The sequence below is a fragment of the Myotis yumanensis genome, unplaced genomic scaffold (genome assembly GCF_028538775.1).
Source record: "Myotis yumanensis isolate MYYU_CA2020_CCGP unplaced genomic scaffold, mMyoYum1.0.hap1 SCAF_13, whole genome shotgun sequence".
NCBI lineage: Eukaryota > Metazoa > Chordata > Mammalia > Chiroptera > Vespertilionidae > Myotis > Myotis yumanensis.
In genome coordinates, this window is record NW_027223764.1 from 33,954,281 (window position 1) to 33,972,882 (window position 18,602).

At 38.0% G+C, this 18,602-nt stretch overlaps 1 protein-coding gene across 3 annotated transcripts in view; it reads right to left on the reverse strand.

The window, feature by feature from the left end:
• Positions 1-2,771: 2,771 nt before the first annotated feature.
• Positions 2,772-18,602, reverse strand: part of ANK3 (ankyrin 3) — a 469,334-nt gene continuing 453,503 nt past the window's right edge. For 2 of the 3 annotated variants that reach the window (XM_070432806.1, XM_070432807.1), the window contains 2 exons: positions 11,839-11,916; positions 2,772-4,211 (listed from right to left, as the gene is read on the reverse strand). In XM_070432806.1, coding sequence (XP_070288907.1) covers positions 11,848-11,916 — 69 coding nt within the window. In that variant the 3' untranslated portion in view covers positions 2,772-4,211; positions 11,839-11,847. Of the gene's footprint in view, positions 4,212-11,838; positions 11,917-13,233; positions 13,336-13,457; positions 13,542-18,602 lie in introns of all 3 variants that reach the window. The other variant, XM_070432805.1, reaches the window with a different exon arrangement.

Sequence of the window (18,602 nt, forward strand, 5' to 3'; positions counted from 1 at the left end):
GTACAGTAAGGGCGGTGCTGTGTTTGGGTGATTCAAAGAGTTGTTTGAAGATCTGATGCTGTGACACATACCAGGTAACTTTAACAACCGTCCCATCACATGTCCTCAGCACAAGATGGAAAAACACCATGATGATTCCTGACAGTAATGAAGCTTTTATAGAATTCTGTGGAGGAGGAGTTGATTTATAAAGCTCTTCTCAACAAGTCTTCATGGGGGGGTGGAAACACAGCAACCCTCGAAGGCAAACTGACGTCTTCTTGATACTTCACAATGAGTCACTGAAGATGTTGCTGCTTTTCCTTGACATTCACAGCATCAGATATGTATTCTCTACTTGTTTGTGCTCCCCTCTTACCCCACGTCTACTTAGACAACAAATGTGTGATGAATGTACTTATTCATCAAATATATTTTGTACCTACTGGTATCAGGCCTTGTCCTAGATGCTCTGGATGTAGCAATGAATAAGGAGGACAGAATGTAGTGTACAAATATACTATAGTGATAAATGATATAAAGGGAATAAATATGGTGACGTGATGAAATGACTGGATCAGGGGATCTGGCTACTTTAGAGAGGGTGTACAGGGAAGGCCTGAGGGGTGACACTTGGAGGTTGAGATGAGAGTTTCCCTGGCAGAGGGTAAATACAAATGGGATGGGAATGACATGAGGAGGAACTTGGCATTTTTGAGGAACAGAAAGGAAGCTTTGCTTTGGAACTCCTTTGAGGAATTAGGAGTCTCAGGATGTCCTGTTGGAAATGCAACCCTTGATGTATTTATTCCTTAATGCAGAAAGCACCAAGGAATGAAGGGTAAAATTTCTTCACTGCAGGATCACCTAGTCGTGCATTTTACTCGTGGCTGTCGGTCATTGAGTGTGGCAGATATAATGGCAAATTTCATTTTAGTCTATTTTGAATGGTCTGCATTTAATTGTTAAAGAACCAAAGGCTATAGGACCTACTACTAAGGATGTTAGTCAGAGTCCATTCTGTTATTCATTTATTTTGTATTGGTGCATGGTTAGCTAGGTAACCACGTAAATTAATTATGCCACTGTCTTTTCTTTCTTTATTTTTTTTTGGTCTCTGTTACTAAAAGAACTCTTGTAAAGTCTGGTTCAAATCTCAATGTTAGACATGTTTATTTCTGGACTATTTGATCATAAATTCATGAGCAAGGAGCAGTGCCATATGACTAGGAAATTACACACCTTTTAAAATGCCAGAATCAAGAACACCGAGACTCACTCAGGAAGTTAGCTTTTGGATCAGTGGCTTCTTCAGAGAATTATCACCTCGGCAATTTATATTTCTGAGCTTCTCACATATCCCTGCTGTGACCTGATGCTCATAAAGGCAAGCAAACAACTTTTTTTATTTGCCCTGGAGAAAAACCTGTCTTGATGGAACCCAGGAGAATACCAAATGAACATGTTGGAATACCAGGACACTGTGGTAGTATTTATTAATAGAGGAAAGAAGCTGGCTGCTTATGTGTTCAATGAAGTAGGTCCCTCTTAGGAATGGAAGAATAACCCTGCATAGTATAGTGCCATAACTTGGCAATTTAATAGTGATAATACATTTTAATTGAACAAACTCGGGAATTTGGTAAGAATATAAAATTGAAAACCAGCAAATATCAGGAATCTTATCAAATTTTTTCCCCTCAATTGAGGAAAAAGCTTAAATTTTATAAGCCAGCAGGTCAAAGACAGTATTAGGAATATATAACATATGCTCCCAATTCAATCCATGCATACACATATATACATATACACAGATGCAAATAAAATCTTGATCATCCTATTTTGGCTACTTCTCTGATTAAATTTATGAACTTTTGCTTGACCTTAAGTTTAGCTCATCAGATAGTCCTGAAGTCAAGTTTTCAGGTATATACACATAACACCCATTTAACACCCAGACAAGCACACTTCAAGCTTCTAGTTCAGAATAAACACCTTTCTGTCAAGGACTGTGCCTCCACAATTCGTAACTCTTATATGGGAAGTTAGGACACCCGAATTCTGATCCTCGTTTAACAGAGAGGCTTTTGGGGCAAGTTTCTTTTAAAAACCTTTCTGCCTGGGTAGATTGGGGTGGGAGGAATGTCATAGGATAATTTTGCTGCAGGGGGAGGGGCACATTCCATATTTGTCTCTCCTCCGTTCCACTGTTCTCTAAAAAATCAATGAAAAATATCCTCTGGTGAGGATCAAAAAAATAAAAATAAAGATAATGAGACTGTGGTGCCTGGAGACCATACACCTGGCTGGAGAGGGCAACATGGCCCCAGAAGGTGCCTTCTGGCAGTGAGGCCAAATCTTTTCAAGAGAAGTTAGAAATCTGGTTACTGTGCAAAATTTCCTAACTTCTAAGCACTGACAATGAATGTCAATGGAAAAAACAAACAATTGCTTTATGGGCTAAAACAGCAGCAAGTGGAGTGGTTCATTCTGGACATGCCAGTTCGAATAGCTCCAACTTCCCACTTTTGAGGGGTGGTGGTGGGACAGCCCAACCCAGATGTGGGCAAAGATCAATTGTCTTTGATCTTTAATTCATGGCTCCTCTATGAAATGCTCCAAATTTTTGTAGATTGGGAGTTTGCAGGGCAGAACGGAATGTTAGGGGGACTATCTCCTTAATGACCACAGAGGCACCAATAGGATTGGTGAGGAGGATCGGTGCTGCCAAATGATAAGGAGTTAGGCAATGATCTTCTGCCAGAGAACACAAGGACACGGTAGAGCACAGATAGGTGAAGAGTTTAACACAATTTATTTTATGCTTAAATAATCGACTAGGTCATCCAGTGTATGGTTTTTCATACATATGTCATTAGAGCTATGTGTCCATGAATGCTGATTTCATATGAATATAATCAACAAATTAAAGAATTTCACCAAAACCCAAATAAAAATGCCCTTTAAAACACTGCAGCCTTATTAACCTAGTATGACACTGCTAGAATGGTTACAAATGATTGGCTTACTGAAAGGTGTCTACATCTTATAGCCAGTACACGATACAGTGATAATTTTACAGCGTGCTGCCATTCTACTAGCTAAGCATTTCTGTTCAGTCCATTTTAAACACCCCTGACTGGGGCCTCTTATGAGCACCATCCACCTCTAAAGCGGCAAGCATTACCCCCCTTTTAAGCACTAACAGAGAGCACCCCCTCCCCCTAAAGCAACTACTGTATAGGTTTTTTTTTTTTTCCATTTTTAGGTCATTTAATTGGAAAATTGGCAATAGCAACAAATATTAGATGAAGGGCTTTTTGTTTACAGATAAAATCTTCTGTGTTGCAGTATACGGTGGTGTTTGCAAAATTGGAAAAGATTTAATCAAAATAAGGTGATACACATGCATCAAAATATTAGTATTCTGAAGAAAATTTTTTTTTCACAGAACTACAGAATTCCTCATTTTGGGAATTATTTAAATTTGCAGCAGATTTTAAAGATTTGCTTTTTTTAAAATCAAGCTAGCAGTTTTGCATATACAAACATTATAATTGCTAATATACAAGAATCAGTAAAGGTCCCCCCCACCCAGAACCCATCCCTCCTCTTCTAGGGTGAAGTCCCTTGAGACCTCTATGATGTTAAATGCATTTGCAATATTCTGTTTGTGTTCTAAGAGGCAGTGCCTTATCAACATTTATTCTATTTTTCTGTTAGAATTTATACACTGTTATTATTTACAGCAAAACTATAGATGTTTTAAAAAAGAAACAAATAGTGTTTATACCCTGACAGTTTGGGTCCAAGAAAAATAAGGCGAGCTGTTGTGGATTTAGTAATTTTAGTGTTTCTCTGTGATTTCATCAGTCCATCTCCTTCTGTTCCTTCTGGAGGCAGGAATTTCTTCCTTTTATAAATGACACCAAGTCACTTGAGATAAACTGTTAACGGCATGGCTTCTTGTATATACACTGCATTGCTAATTGCACACGTGCCAATCCTGGGAATGAAAGTGAATTTCCATGCTCTGTAAGTTGGCTCATGCTAAATTAAAATGTGGGTGGTTTCCTTTTTCTCTTTTCTTTTTGTGTAAAGAAAAAAAAAAAGAGTCATGCCATTAATGTGTGGAAGCAGCAAACACACACACACCCTTCTCCTCGAATCTTTACTTCCTGCTGACATGTCTTCCATGAATTTCTCAATACTGGCAGTAAAAACACATGATCCTGTGGAAAGACAGACAGTAAGTAGTGAGGTTAGCTTGCTTTCTTTTTTTAAAAAAATAGAGAACTTGTCTAAGCCTTCCTTGCCATTCAACAGAAAAGGCTCAGAGAATGGGGGTCCTGGGCCTCGTAATGGGGCGGGTTAGCATGAAACTTTGGACTCGGGCTATCTGCTAGATGCCTGAGAGGACAAGGCCCTGAGGTGTGCTGGAAAGCTCTTTGAAGGCAATGACCTCCCTTGCTGATCCCGTGACCTCATGCAACTTTGTTTGCTCTATTTGTGGTTTTAGAGGTCGAGTCAGAAAGACTTCTTCTAGGTCTTTGATGCGAGGGTCATTCACTCAGGCCCTTGGGGAAGCCCTGGGGGGCCTCTGGCTTATCTGTAAAATGAAAAGGCTGACAGGGGTGCTCTGAGATTTCCACCAACAGCAAATTAGCAGGGGCATGAGGTTTTCATGGGCACAAAGGCAACCAGTCTTTCAAAAAGGGAGGACAGTGTTATTGCTTCATTACTATGAAATTGTTTTTCCATATGCACATTAAAATGGAAGACTATCTTCAGCCATTGGAAAGAATACTTTCCCCTTTCCTGCCCCACATCAGTCGTGACAGGATAAATTAATTTTGAGTTCTGGGTGTTTTTTTTTAGGCTCCAGTAAGATTGTCTTGTCTTACTCGATAATACCTGCATAAAGTATCTATTTTATAGCCGCTCTTAATATGTCAACATAAATCAACATTCTCTGGCAAAGGTTTTCATACTTTGGTGCAGTATGTATTGTTCTTGGTATGAACTTTTTCTCCATAAAATAAAATTATTCCCACATCTAGTCCTTTGTCAGTGTGAAGGTGACAAACTTGAATGCCTGCCCAAGAACAAGACACAGCCCCTACAGAAAACTGAGAAAGGCAGGAACAACCCTGCTCACCAACATGTAAGCAGGTCTAGGATAACCTTTAGGATTATTTCTGTTAAGGCCCAAAAGTCTTCCCAGTGACCTTGATGTTGTTTACTTATCCTGGACAAGTTTCTTCCCCTTTAGATGGGTCACCCAGGATATCTTGGCTTATGTAAACATATTGGTATAGCACTTCCTTTGTCTGCTCTACTGCGGTTCAGGCTTCCTTTTTTGTATTAAAAGTGCTACCGACCTCCATGCCCCAGGTCATCAATGCTGAGAGCCAAGAACATCAAAGTATCAATTCCTTCTGGGGTGATTTCAACACCCGCCCCCTCCCATGGCTCTGAAGAAGCTCCAGGGAAGGAAAGTGACTCATTTGGACAGGCTCCATCCCAGAAGGTGTGCAAATCAGAGTAAGAAGATCAGGATTTTCTCACCTCTGTTTTTATATTATTCCTAATCTTCCAGGCACCAGGCTTCTTAGATGGTCCTATAGTGTTACCCTAGTGCTATCAGGCTGTTTTCTTAGGGAGAATTTTCAGCAATTTTCTCTAATCAAACCCCTCCCAGAGACCTCAGCTTTTAACAGCTTAAAGGATACATAATTTACATACCATACAATTCACCTATTGTAAATATATAGTTTGATAGTGTTTAGTAAATGTATGTAGATGGGCAACTCAATTGAACTTTATTTTTGCTTCATCTCTTCCAAAACCGAATCCAACTTCCAAGGATAAATCTGCCATAAGGAGTAAGGTCTTTCTCTTTTATCACCCAATGCAAACAACCATTATCTCTCTAGAAATAGTGAATATGTTTCTATAATTTTAAAAATGCTATTAATTATTCCCATTTATATTCAGGTATGATTTGAGTGATAGTTTAAAAAAAGTTGGGAATTAGTTCCCCTTATAAATCTCTCTTGTTCTCACACCAGAGTGTGTTGGCTGCAATCACACAGGGTGCAGGAAGGTCATCATTGGATAAAAGACTTTATGCCAAGTTGCACAAAAAGCATTGAGCCTTGGCTGAGTGCTTCTTATAAAACATCAACATCCTGTATAAACTGTGATAAGAGCGACACCTGATGGGAAGTGTCGAGGGCAGGAGCCATTAAGATGACATTTCAAAAAAAAAAAAAAAGAACAAGTCATCTTCCCTTTCTGGGTTTAGATAATAGATTCCAGGTAGAAGCATTTGCATTTAGGAATCTGTCTTTGGTTTTTGCAGACCTTTCAAACACAAAGGTAGTAGAAACCAACTCAAAAAGTTAATCATTTCACTGTACTTTTTCTTTTAGGAAACACTTTAAAATGTAGAAAAACAGCTATTGAGTGGATTTTCATGGCAGTTTATATTATATAGATGAATGTTGCCCTTTCCAAATCACATGCTTGAGTTAGAATCAACCTTTCCTTACAGGTGTACATACCAGTGGTTTTTAGCTCCTAAGGTCTGTCTAGCTTAAAAAAAAAAAAAAATCAATGTCTGAAGCTCTCTGTAGCCCAATGAAACTTTTCAGGCTTAATGCCCACTACTCTCCATCGGTTCTCACACTTGGGTGCACATTAGAATCATCTGCAGAGACTTAAAAAAAAAATCCCAATGTCCAGGCCATACGCCATTCCAGTTTATTTAGAATTTCTTGGGGGCAGAACCCAATATCCAAAAAACAAAAAACCCCCCACAAGACTTAAAAAAAAAAAAAAGCTTCCTGGAGGATTCCAGTGGTCAATCAAGTTTGACAGCCAGTTATACACTGAGTGGCCAGATTATTATGACCACCCCATCAGTACAATGAAGTGAATTAGTTATGCAAATAATAATAATAAAACCTTGGGAGTATTTGCTTAGGAAGTTTTCAATATTCAGTATTTTTGGAAGTGTCAATGAAGTACTGATGTGGTGGTCATAATAATCTGGCCACTCAGTGTATGTCTGGAGCAGCAATTCTCACAGTTTGATGTGCATATGTATCACCTAGGGATCTTCAAATGCGGATTCTGATTCAGTAGTTTGGGGTAAACTCAAAGATTCTGTTTCTAACAGGACTCGATGATACTGCTAGTCCATAGACCACACACAGCAGGAGGATCTAGAGCAGGGGTGAGGAATGTCTGGCCCTGCCAAGGCTGTTTTTTTAAGTTGGTAATTTTGTATTGCCCTCGAATGATATTATAAATATCCAAATGGCTCTTGGCAGATAAAAGGTTCCCCACCCCTGATCTAGAGGATTAAGATTACATGTCTGTCATCAACACATTGGTCTCCAACTTTTCCTTTGCTCATGACTTTGCATCCACTTATACTTCCCTTCCCTAATCTTCATCTATATCTAACTCTCTCTACCCTTCAAGTTTGTTTCAAGTGCCATCTCCTTGAAAGTGCAGACTGCTTTCTCTAATGAGACCCACCTTTGCAGGTTAACGCTTACTCATCTTTAAAGACTTAGCTCTCCTGTGGCCTCAGGAAAGCCTTTTCTGATAGGCCTTCCCTAGAGCCCACTGAGAACACAGAGCATTCGTTAACGTTAGTCCTTTCTCTCTTTCCTTCTCCTTGGATCCTGGGTTTTGTATTTTTAGCCCTTGAACAACATTTGTCCCAACTCGTTCCTCCTTGCAAGATAAGAGTTCCAGAAGGACAGGCAGCATGGAGGTTTCTTCATGATTTCATATCTACCCTTTTCATTCTTCACCAAGTGAAAGGTCAAATATCTTTTTAAGGAATAAATATAATTAGTCAACTTTTTGACTCAGATAAATTATGGCCCTGGCAAGCTTGGGCACTGTTGCCGCTCTTGGCTTCCATATGACTGTGAGATCCTGAGCATTTCCCCCAGAGGCTTGGAATATAGCTATCCTGCAGTTTTTACAACTTCTTTCTGGGGACCTTCCCTTGCCACCGACTCACTAATCAGCCCTCTAATGGTACATTTGAAGTAAATGTTTTATAGATCATGGCTACCTTAAAAATGAAAGTTTGCTTTACTTAAAAAACACCCCCCCCCCCCCCCCCCGCCGCCAAACAGTTTTTACTATGTAGAGTATGAAGAAATTTACTACAGGTTGCCTTTGTACAAACTTTGATTCAAAGTTTGCTTTTAGGTCTTTAAGTCATTGAATACTGTTAAACTATTAATATAAGTAATAGTTAATAACTAGGTTCTGGATAAGTTCAAATTTCATAGCTTTTGCTCATTAGCTGTAGGACCTTAGGTAAGTCATTTAAATTTTAAAACTTCAGTTTCCTCATTTATAAAAAAGGATCGTAGTACTTACCCTATAGTATTATTTTGGGGATTATATGAATGGGGGATATATAATAACCTTACCTAGTACTTGTCATACAGTAATCACTTGATAGAATGACTATTATTCATAAATCATTTTAGAAAGTCAGGTTGGTGTAACAGAAAGGGCACTACTAGGCAAGAGTATCAATCATGAGCTGTGTGACAGCAGAAACGTCACCTGACATCTCTGAGCCTCGGTATCTTCATCTCTAAAAGGAAGTAAACAAAATTGGTCTGACCTGCTTCAAGGCTTGTTTGAAAGACTACACAAGAAGAAAATGGAAAAGCACTATAAATCACTATATACTACTTGCCACTTAGAAAGCACTATAAACTATAAATCACTATATACTACATACAAATCTTTATAGTGATTTTAAGCCATTGGCTTTTCCCTTACATTAAAAATAGGATGGTTGTGGCTCAGTATTGAAGAAAAGCAGGTGCAGGGTTCAGATAACTCAAAATTAAACTGGCTGTACAATGGGAAATAAAAATTTGATGTCACTGTCTGAGACTCATTGAAATTTGAAAAGTCTTCTGCTTGCTTAGTTCTGTTTTTTTTAAAAGGCAGCCAGCAGGGCTATAAAATTTCTCAATCTGTTTGCAGATTGGTTTTTCCAGAGCACACGTTCAGTGTCCTGGAATTCTAGGCAGTATTCTTGGACTCATTTCCCAGGTTCACTACGGAAGGTAAATACCACCCTGGAGAGTAGACTGGGGCTTGCAGTCAAATTGCCATTCTTTCCATCTGACACTGAGTTTGCTCTACCCTGAAGTTATTCCCATATTCATATAAATTCTCCTACTGAGTTTCTCTCTCCTTTGAGGGGTATAGCAAGTTAGCCCAGGCCCTGACAACTTCTTCACAATGTGTATTATAATTTTGAAGCCTCTTGTATATTTATTGAGCAAGTTGCTTCTCTGCTAATACTCTCTAAAGGACCTTGGATGCATAGCACTGTCATATAGTTTTTGGCATCATTTATTCATGGATATTAGGTATTTGTTACTCTATAAAAATGGCCCAGCTAGTGTAGGTGACACTTCTGGTTCTTTTTTTTTTTAAACATATTTTTATTGATTTCAGAGAAGGGAAAGGGAGAGAGAATCATTGATTGGCTGCCTCCTGCATGCCCCCCACTGGGGATCAAGTCCACAACCTGGGAATGTGCCCTTGACCGGCATCAAACCTGGGACCCTTCATTCCATAGGCCGACACTCTATTCATTGAGCCAAACCAGCTAGGGCCACTTCTGGTTCTTTTCCATCTGGTGTCTGAGTCTATGACTGAATGAGATGTTAAACTTTAAGGGACACACTATAAGGGTCATACTGAAGCTGACTGACCTAGTTTCTATTTTCACTTCACTTATCACTTACTAGTAGAATTGCTTAAATAGACCAATTCAAGACAGCAAACTGATGTTCGGTGTTTTAGTAATTTGCTACATAATGTCTTCATCAAGTTTAGCTGTATGACATGCATAATAGGTAGGTTCATTCTAGATATTGTTACACTGATGTCATCCTTAATTATCCAACCTCTTACCCTTATCAGCCAATAAAAACCAAGTCATGTTGCTATCTCTCGATTCATTTTTTTACCATCCTCACTGCCCAAGCCAGGATCTACCATAGTCTCTTCACAGGTTTTCTTGTCATCCATCATTGCCACTTCTGATTGACTCCCTGCCCTGCAGCTAGAGTGAGTGATGCAGAACACAACCTGCATCATAGCCCACCCTTGCCTAAGAACCTTCAATGGTTTCCCACTGTTTTTGGGGTAAAGACCAGAATCTTAACAAAGAAACACACAAGGCCTATTCGGATCTTTCCCACCTTTCCAGACACAATGGCAAACTCTTCTGCCACTTACACTGACCCGTTCTCACAGTTTCTCTTTCCCTGTTTCCTCCTTCTTGCCTCTGCAGAATGCCTTTGCTTGTGCCTACGCATAGCAAATTTCCCACCCCTCATCCGCTGAGTCCTGTTCATTCTTTAAAACTCAAACATCCCTTTCCCAAAGGAAAGCTTCCCTGTCACCTCAGATCCAGGTCAAGTTTCGGTTCACAGGTTTGACAGTGTGGGCTCATTCATTTAACTTAAACTTGGCAACCACTTGTTGGGTTTGTGTATCCTGTTTTTTGCCATTTTTTGTTTATGAGACATTGGGCAAAATTTTGGGCCTGTTTTCTCACCTGTTAAATGGGTTGGTTGTGAGAATTAAGAGCACAAGTGAAACACTTGGAAGAGTATGCATAGTAAATATTTTTCCAGGGCACCCCGCAGTTCTTAGTTATGATTGGTTCCCATTAAATATCTAAAGTGTAAGCTCAGGGAGAGCAAGCACCTTGTCAGGATTTGTCTAGCGATGACGTCTCAGTGCCCCTGTGGAAAGCCTCACAGAGGAAGTGAAATAAGCATTTAAGTGAATAAATAAAAAATGATAAGGTGTTTTAGTGGAGGAAGAATTAAGAATTTATTTGGGCTTTAGTTATAGTTACCTCTCATAAAGAAAGCATTAGGGGCAATGAGACTAGATATTTTCTCAGGGTTCTGGGACTTGGGGAGCAGCAGAGGTATGAAAGCTGAAACTGGAACCTGTTTGCTCTCTGTTACTTTGACCAGTGGAGCTAAGAGAACTGTTGGTGAATAGCCTTAAAGAAACCACCCTGCTTTACCTTGCAGACTTACGGGGACATTTTCAAAGCTATATTGCTTTTTCACCCCAAATTGCCTTCTAATGGTAGCTATGTAGAAATAAATAGGATGAAGTCAAATTTAGAAAACAGTGCTAAAGGAAAACACTCTTGTTTATGAAGAAAAGTTCAGACAACTTTAAACATTTTAACTTAAAAAACAGAGCGGTGCCATTAATTAATTTCCTATTTAATTTGCTTTGGCTTACATAAAATATGAAATCATATCTATATAGGGATTTCATTCACTTAATTTAAACTTAGCAACTACTATATTTTAACCAAAATTATATTCTCAGTGCTGTTCCGCTAAAGTGGGGAAAGGCTGGATCAATACAATTCTTACAGTGTATTTGTAAGAATTACTCGTTGCCAAATTATCTTCCTGTTAGCTTGGATACTGCTCCTGCATTTGATACTGAGCCTTCGCTTTTCGAGGAGACTCAAAAATCACTGTTTATGCTTGCTTCTGCAAACATCATTTACATTGAAATTCCTGACTAATTCATGAGGAAGTTTCTGGATTGTGAACTAGAGTCAAGTTTAGTGTGTGTGTGTGTGTGTGTGTGTGTGTGAGCATACATAAAAAACTAACTATGAAAACTTCATACTGCATATGCAAAGCTGGAACACAGTGAAAGAGAGAGGAAGGGGCGCTCTCAATCACTTCCTGAGTGCCACAGGGAGTTAAGTGCTACTGTTGTTGATATGAGCGCACATAGCTGACTGACCTTTCACTGTTATGAGTGGCTCTTCTTCTCCACATGCCGGATTTCTTTCTTTGTCTTCACCTTATAACCTTCTCCCTGCTTTAAAAGAAAAGTACATGTTAGGATTTCACGGCAAAGGAGTTTTAGTTATGAAGCAGTTCCAACTCTGGTTCCTTGAGGCTGGATTAGGATAAGTGAAATACAGTTTAAAGCACTCTGCCACTTCATGTCCAAAAATACAATCCACCGGGCTTTAACCACACAGCTTAGCATCATCCAGGCAAGCTAGAGAGCACCACCAGAATGAAGACAGCGCCACTGTACTTCACGGTACTTCAGGTTAGTGAGGAATCGAAAAAGGAGCAGCCTGTCCGTTTCCGGTCGGAAGCGAGAAGAAATCATCGCGGAAGCTCTCAAGGCACTCAAACCCCAAACATAAAATATATTAATTACAACTTACGCATTTTTAAGCCAGCAGAATTTTAAGCTGTCATAATGAGACTGAAAGTTCTCGGCAAACCACTAATCACAACAAACACCATGGAAAAGCTGTGGATCTAAGGGACTTTTTAAAATTATTATTATTTGTGGAATTACCAACCCCTCCTCTCACTCCAGACCAGGCAGACATCCATTTTCCATAAAACAAGACCCTTCTTCACTGAGCAGTGAGACACACTTCTCTGAGAGCAAAGTTTTTGTACAAATACTCAGCCTTTATCCTGTTTATAATTAATGGACAACACATCAGCCTTTCCACAGATTTAGTCCTGAGAAATTCTCAGTTCACTTTTTCTTATGTAAACACAGGCTATTAAAGTTTCTATTTTTAAAATGAAAAGGTTAAAGTTCTAAGAAAAGGAAGGAAGAAATAACTAGCAGTGTTTTCTCTGGGAGATGGAGATCCATCTGCTGAGTTACAAGGCTCAGTAATGAGTTTAGTTCCTGAATTGGCACCTTGGAAACGCAGAGGAGAATTTTTGGGTTAAGAATGGAGGAATTCAGATTTCTCCGTAGAACATACTGTACAGGGAAAATATATTTGATAAATGGATCTTGAACTGAGCTTTTTGCCATTCTAACATTTAAATCCTGTGCATCTGCTGGAAACGAATGCTCTCCATCCGTGCCCAGACAGGCACTGGGCATGGGTGGGGCCCCGCCAGCAGGTTTGGTGGTGGTAGAGGACTTGAATTTTTTCTAGGAATCTTGAACTGGCATGTTCTAACCTCCATAAATGAACATATCTCTGTGAACTCTCTGAAGATAGTAAAAGAATATAATGTTAAAGAATGTTAGGAAGAAAAGCTTTTTCTTTGACCCTGATCAAATGCACAACATATCAGGAGCAGCAAACGCTTCAAGCTGCCACACTGCCCACGCCAGCCTGTTAGCCGCATACACGAGAGCGCTCACAAAGCTTTCATCCTCTACTTTCTCTGGGGCATCCCCCTCCTTTACCACATCATGTTTCCTCTCTTGTGGGATAACCATTCGTCTTATCACTTTCCGAGTGATCTGTAGGAAGCAATAGTGAAAAGTAGAGATGTTTCCTGCTTTCTGTTTCAAGAGGGGACACTACAGCAAGCAAACAGAACATCTAAATTCCAAGAGAAGTATGAAATCCCAGTGGTGATTACTTTTCTGGTGACGAGGTTGCCTTCTTCATCAGTAAAGTGTTCTTCCGTGACAGATTCACCAGGAATGTGTTTTGCTTCCTCTCCCTAGAGGATGTGGCATAGAGATTAGCAACATACCAGGTGGAGAGATCTCCCCACCACTCCATACACCACACACATGCACTATGGAATGTTAGAAAAAGAAGGCATACGTTCTACTGGCTCTTCCAGGGTAGGGGGAAAAGGCTGACTCCACTGATAATTACTTAGCAGTCAACAACATTCAAAGCACTAAACCTCAAGTATGTACGAGGACGATGATTAGCAACAAGCTCCAAGAAGGAAGAATTTACAAATACATAACTATAGAATGAACACGTACACATTGCTTTACAAAGCAAAAGGTTTCACTGGTTGAAAAAAGTTTAGCCAATGATTAGGGCTCTAATTAGATCATCTCACTTTCAGTACAATCCATTTTTATGAATGACAGTATGTCTAATGTGAATTAAGATAGTACCTTAATTGGGAAATTTATCACCCATTGTTAGTTTAACTTAAAATTTCATTTACTAAGAGCAATATATACATTTTTTGGAAGCACTGTGAGAAAGTTCAGCGAAAATTTTTTTTTTTAATACAGAACCTTTCATAGGTCTTAAAATAAATGAGAATAGCTGTCTGATAAAGTACTTGGTTTCAGAATACTACTATTTTCAAGTGGAGCTCCTATGTAATGACTGATTATCTAGTCTTCATTGCCACAGACCAAAAAAAAACTCAGTACGAAAGGAATTTAAAATAGTATCTTTCAGTTAGTGACTGTTACCTGGTTAAGAAGGGGAAAACTGTCAAAAGACCTTCCTCTAGTGAGTTTAAAAAAATAAAATAAATTCTTCAATCTCCAAGATGGGCTCTTACTATCCTGCATATAGGAAGCTTGGTAGATTTAGATGGCTCCTTAATATCTCTCCATTAGTTCTATGATTGCATCAGAAGAAGAACCACTCAAAGCAAACATAGGACTGTATTTGCAATACATTATTTTTGGCACTCGTATTCAACTTTAGGTTAGCGCCACTTACAGTTTTGGGGAACAAGGACAAACATCTGAAGTGCAAACCTATTCTAGAGCCATACTGACCTATTAGTTAAACTTTTTGTTGAAAAGGTGACCTGGATATTGCTACACTACAGTGTACTCTAGCTAACTGTGCACTACTGCCTTCTTAGCAAAAGTAGCAGGTCACAAAGACTGTTGCATCTCTGGGAGAGCCAGGATTCTAGCCCTTTCAGTGGTACTGTCACGGAAGAGGTAGCTCTGATAATTTTGTCAGTGCCAGCCAATGGTGGGAGAACTTGATGAGTGCTTTATGTTGTAACAGGTAGAAAGGCAGCTCTGGTTTAAAATGATGAAAAGCGTAAAGACGAAACACTATTGTGCTTTGCTAACAATATTCTGTTTTCATTCTTTCTTTTTACAAAGTGACTTTGTGTTCTTATAGATTGTGGGATCATAGGTCGTGACAGCGTGTGGGACATGCGACTCATCTTGCCTCACTGTGGTCTAGAGGTGGGAGGAAAATAAAAGATGTTTCTTGCTACTCATATTTAGTTCACCTTGAATCTCGCTTACGATTAATTTCAATTAACACACTTAAAAGAGAGAAGGAGATTGGAGAAATGTAGAGGACTCATGACTAAATGCACTAAAATCTGCAAGACATCTTTATGGGAGTGTTATTTATATTTAATATTGTTGGTGTCATTAAAAAAAGCTATTTTAAAAGTAAAAGCATAAAGATAGTAGAAAAGGCTAATAAAAGGTCATGAAAGATGTCACTATAGTTTAAATATGAATAAATGGAATATTTTTGAGCTAACTTTTGGAAATGTCTAGTTCTTAGAGTGTTAGAGAATCCCAGGAAAATACAGTAAAACAGAATCCTATTGGACATATCATGAATGGACCCTTTTGTGGGGAAAGATGCCAATTCATTTTTAAACTGTTTGGACAGTCTCTGAAAGAAATGTGAAGTAGTTATATTTATAAGCATGTAGTGAATACATATAAGTATACTGATTTATATTAATAGTCTTAGAAGAAAGCAAAGCCCTACTTATAAGTAACAAACCATATAGGCTGTTGAGATCTACTCTGGTATGCAGGATTTTCATTGTTTCCCACTGAAAATTCTTACTATTGACGTAAAATTAAAGGTATAGGTATATCTCTTAATCTTAAATGTCCATAAAGTATAGTCAATTATGCTTTAATAAGATCAAAAAAAATTGAGTATGTAAAAACTCACTAAAGTAGATTAGATAAGATAGGAACGATAGTAAGGAGTCAAAAAATACATTAAAAAATCATCCATTTAAAATTTTGTCAAATATATTGGAAATCAAGTGTTACCAAGGAGAGGTCTTTGGGGCTTCTCCTTAATGAGAAAATATAACCCCTAATTAGTTTCTAAAGTTCTTGGAAACAGTTTGTACTGTTAAGTAAACAAAATTCCCCCCTCCGTTATTGATGGTATTATTTTTGGCAATACCCTCCCCTAACACATACAGTTTCTCTTTCCTATTTCTAAGGAAAAATACAGTATCTATCTATCTATCTATCTATCTATCTATCTATCTATCATCTATCTATCTATCTATATTATATGTATGTCAACCCTGGTGGCCATCACCCTGGTGGTCACCTTACTGAAGACTAACTACTTCCCTTTAAAACCCTGCCAAAACTTTTTATAATTTTTATTCCTCCTTGAATTTTTTGAAATGAAAGAACAATTAACTATATACAATGTACCAATTTGCTTTGATGTACACAATATTACAACTTCAACTTTCCAAAAAATGGGGGTAGATATCATACATATGGTGCGCACATAACTTGGCAAGTTACTAAGCAATATATACAGTATAACTCATTTTTATATTCTAAGAAATCCACTTGCAAAGGTTGTACATAAAAATCTAAAGCTAATGAACAGTAGCTACTGCTGGACAATGGAATGGGGAAATCAAACTTAATGTACTTTTGAGGGTTTGGGAAAAAACATACATATAAACTCAATCTGAAAATCGGTAAAAAAATTTTCAAAAGTAGACATGAAAATACAGCTGAACTATGTAGTGAAATTTCAGTTATTTGAATCTTCCTAAACTTTACCATAGTTGGGCTGTGAGTTAGTTTAAACCTTTTACCTTTCTAATCACTGAATTTTAAGCAAATAATGTAAAACAAGCTTATAGGACTGATTAATTTACTTAAATTGCTTTCAAGCATTTGAAACCGTTGTGATATTGTCAGATTACAAAGAAATAAATATGTTTATAAAATGTAAAAGATCCCCAAATAAATGGGAGTTTAATTTGACTCATTCCTTAGCAACTTAAAAATATTAAATTTAAATTATAAAATTATACTTTCAACCCACTTATTATTACAGGTTGAACTGCTAAGAACACAAATTTGCCCAGACTTCTGGTAATGGAATCCTGAGCACACCATTGACACTTAAGTGGCAAACAATCGAAATATGCTGACTTAGTCCCAGGTGGATAGCCTCCATGAAGTAGGTCAAATTCCTAGCATTCCAGCTCCATAGTTTTCAGGAAAGGTAGTCCAATGCTGCCCTCTCCCATGCCACTAGAAAGGCCTAATTTAGTCTAGGAAAACTTATTTTTTATTTGTTCTGGAAGAGAAAGAATATAGTATTGTGGTAGGAGAAGCTTCACTGGAGGGCTAGAGATTAGGTTCTGGTCCCAGAACTGCTTCTGCCCTGCTGTGATTCTGTATAAATCAACTGGTCTCCAATCCTGTTTTGTCATCTAGCAAAAGAAGTGGTTTTAGTATTGATGATCCCTTTAGGGCCTAACATTCTCATGTTATGTTTTTGCTAAGATGGTTCCCACGCCACATTTACCATGTACTACTGTGGTCTCAAGCTCTTTTACGTTAGAAAGATACTAACAAAGGAGTAAAGAGAAAAACAATAGAAGTCTGACCCTTTTCAACTGCTCCAAAAATCTGAACAGAAAAATATTAACTTGAAAGATTCTTCTCTATGTAACATATTTTTTTGTTATACCCATAGTTTCCAATTATAGTTATAGCCATTTTTTAGCTTTTGATTTCTGTCATATACAAAGGACATTTCTCAAAACTTGAGTGATTATATTGTTTATACCATGCTTTCTCTTGATATAAAACCCATTCTCTGATGACTCCACCCAACCTCCCTAAAATTACACTGACTTCAAGAAATAGGGATTTGGGGAGAACACTAACTCCTCTATTTTATGGAGCCTACTACAACATCATAGTGTATTTTGGTCTTTTAAACTTAATAAAAAAGTTAATATATTTTATAGAATTAATTATAGAATTAACTATATATTAAGCTCAAATACATAATAAGTCCAATAAAAGCTAACTTGAAAATGCATGTGTAGAATGCTAGGAGAACAAAAGAGATAACTCACTGACATAGGGAGCAGGGTTTGATGTTTTTGTATTCTTCAGAGTAATATTTCTTTACTCTCCACCCTCCCAATTTTTTTGCAGGATAACTTATTTTTCTTCTGTCCTAAACGGGGTAGGCAAACTTATGTGTATAGCAGTAAGTATATGTGACAGATTTTTTTCTTGTATTACAAATGTAAACCTATTTTTGCTCATTCTTATATAAAGGAGAGCCAGCTTCTATCATGGCAGCTATTCTAAAGGAATAGGTGGGTTTGGATGCAACATGAATGTCACATGTTAAGCATAAGAAGAAGCAAGTTACACTATGTTTGGTGCACTTTTTCTAGACGTTTCACTTTAAAATACCATTTCTTGAAGACATTATGAGAATAGCAAAGCCTGAGCAAAGAGTATGGCTTTACCTCCTTCAGAAAACTGAATTATTTCTTTCCTCCAATTCCAGAAAGGTGTGGGAAGTGATTGTGAGGATTTATGGATAGCAAGTTGAATACTTACAAATATGCTAGATCCCAATAAGGAATTTGGCTTGCCTATACGGAATTTTCAAAGGAGTCATGCTTTTTGATAGCCCCCTATTGAGCTCAAGGTTGATTGGGGGATAATGTAAAATTTAGACAAGGCCTTATTTTCTTCTCTAATGCTTCCAAAGTCTTTGAAAAACTATA